Raw genomic sequence first — 1,671 nt, forward strand, 5'->3', positions numbered from 1 at the left:
AGAGTTATCCAATATTTCACAAGGCTTGTGATAGAGATTTTACGAGACCTTTTAACTAAAATACAATTTTTAATCAATTATTTTACCATCTATTTATTAAGACTAATATCTTATGTAAGGTTAGGATTAAAAAGTAGTGACAGGAATTTAGGTCAGAGGAGCATCTTTAGAAACCTCTGGTACTAGTTTTTTTGAGGAAAGAATGAGATGTTAATTAACAAGATAAATATAGGTCACATCACTTTTGAAAAGTTCTTCTGATTATTTTCAAGATTATTTGGGGAAACTACAACTTTTTTTAAGATTCAAAAATAATACCACCACCTATCACCTCCCGTAGAAGCTTTCATCTAAAATATCTTAAAATGAAATGACAAAGCAAAAACCATTTTTCTTAAAACCATTCTACTCTAGCCCTCCGGGCTTTAAACTCAATGGATGGAACCCTATAAACCATTTAGTTAGTGCGTTTCAAGGCTATAATAACAGGAGTAAAAGAAATACGAGAAAAGAAGATAATATCAGTTAGAGTCTTATTGAGGATAGACAATATATTTAATAATTTCATAAGGAATTCTAGATTGAACAGAAACAGTATATTACAAAATATTCTAAAATTTAGGGAACAAAATCACCATATAGACCATCAGCGTTAGGATCCAAAGTGTACCAGAATCCCAAATGTTGTCTGGTCATCTCATCAACGTCAAGTTTTCCACTATTATCCAAATCGCATATTTCGAAGGTTCGCTCAGCGTCTTCGTCTGAAGGACAGATACCAGAGATTCGTCCGTAAGCCTTCCATTCGTCTAAACTAATCGATCCACTTCCGTCTTTATCGAAAATATCAAACACGGCATCTCCCCAATCACGAATTAAAGTGCGTTTGTTTTGTGACCAAAGTTTCAAATCATGCTTTGCTAATTCTTCCCATCCTTTAACAAAATCTGGAAATTCAACCTCTTTGCCGTAATCCATACCCATTTTCTTGAAAAAATTCTCAACAGCCTCTTGGTGACGTTGGGTTTGTTCTGGTGTTGCGTCAAGTTTAGCACAAATATCATCTGAAGCCTTGGAGACAATTTCATCCAATGTTATTTTTCCATCGCCGTTTTTGTCCAAAAAGTTAAACATGAACTGATGTCTATTGATCCATTTTGGGTTGGCAAATTCAGGTTTAAGCTTAATAGCGTATTTGGAGCCAGTATCCGAAGCCAATAAAATGCTTGAATGGAAATTTGCTTTGAGCTGTAAATTTGATCTTCGAGCTGCAGATGTAGTAACTGAAAAGACACGTCTCGAGATTGCTTGCATCATCTTTCCTTTATCTAAAAAATGAGATATTCAGACATTGAGTTTAAAATTCAATTAATTCAATTAAGCGCTCTGACCATAGTCGAAAAATTGACTTCAGTATTTGAACTTTAACACTTTTAGCAAAGAATGACCTTTATGAATTGCTGTTTAATCAAATCCCTTAAGAGTAATTAGGAATTTAATTGCAAAAATGACGCTATGAACTTTAAAAAGACGTTAATAATATGTTGCATTACCTTCTTTTATAAAAAGTGCTAAGTTTTAATGAGTAATTAACCTTTTTATTTCGAGTTTTTTCAAACTGTCCGCAAAGAATTGAACTGTTTTAAATTTTTCGGAAAATTTTTTCTAAAT

The 1,671-nt window shown here is 32.9% G+C and overlaps 1 protein-coding gene across 1 annotated transcript; it reads right to left on the reverse strand.

Annotated features, from left to right (window-relative positions):
• Window positions 1-521: 521 nt before the first annotated feature.
• Window positions 522-1,359, reverse strand: LOC136823569 (clytin-like). Its single transcript, XM_067079754.1, has one exon. The coding sequence runs from the start codon at window positions 1,315-1,317 to the stop codon at window positions 619-621; it is 699 nt and encodes a 232-aa protein (XP_066935855.1). The 5' UTR covers window positions 1,318-1,359; the 3' UTR covers window positions 522-618.
• Window positions 1,360-1,671: the final 312 nt, after the last annotated feature.

The sequence above is a fragment of the Clytia hemisphaerica genome, unplaced genomic scaffold, assembly GCF_902728285.1.
Source record: "Clytia hemisphaerica strain Z4C2 unplaced genomic scaffold, Clytia hemisphaerica genome assembly, whole genome shotgun sequence".
Lineage (NCBI taxonomy): Eukaryota > Metazoa > Cnidaria > Hydrozoa > Leptothecata > Clytiidae > Clytia > Clytia hemisphaerica.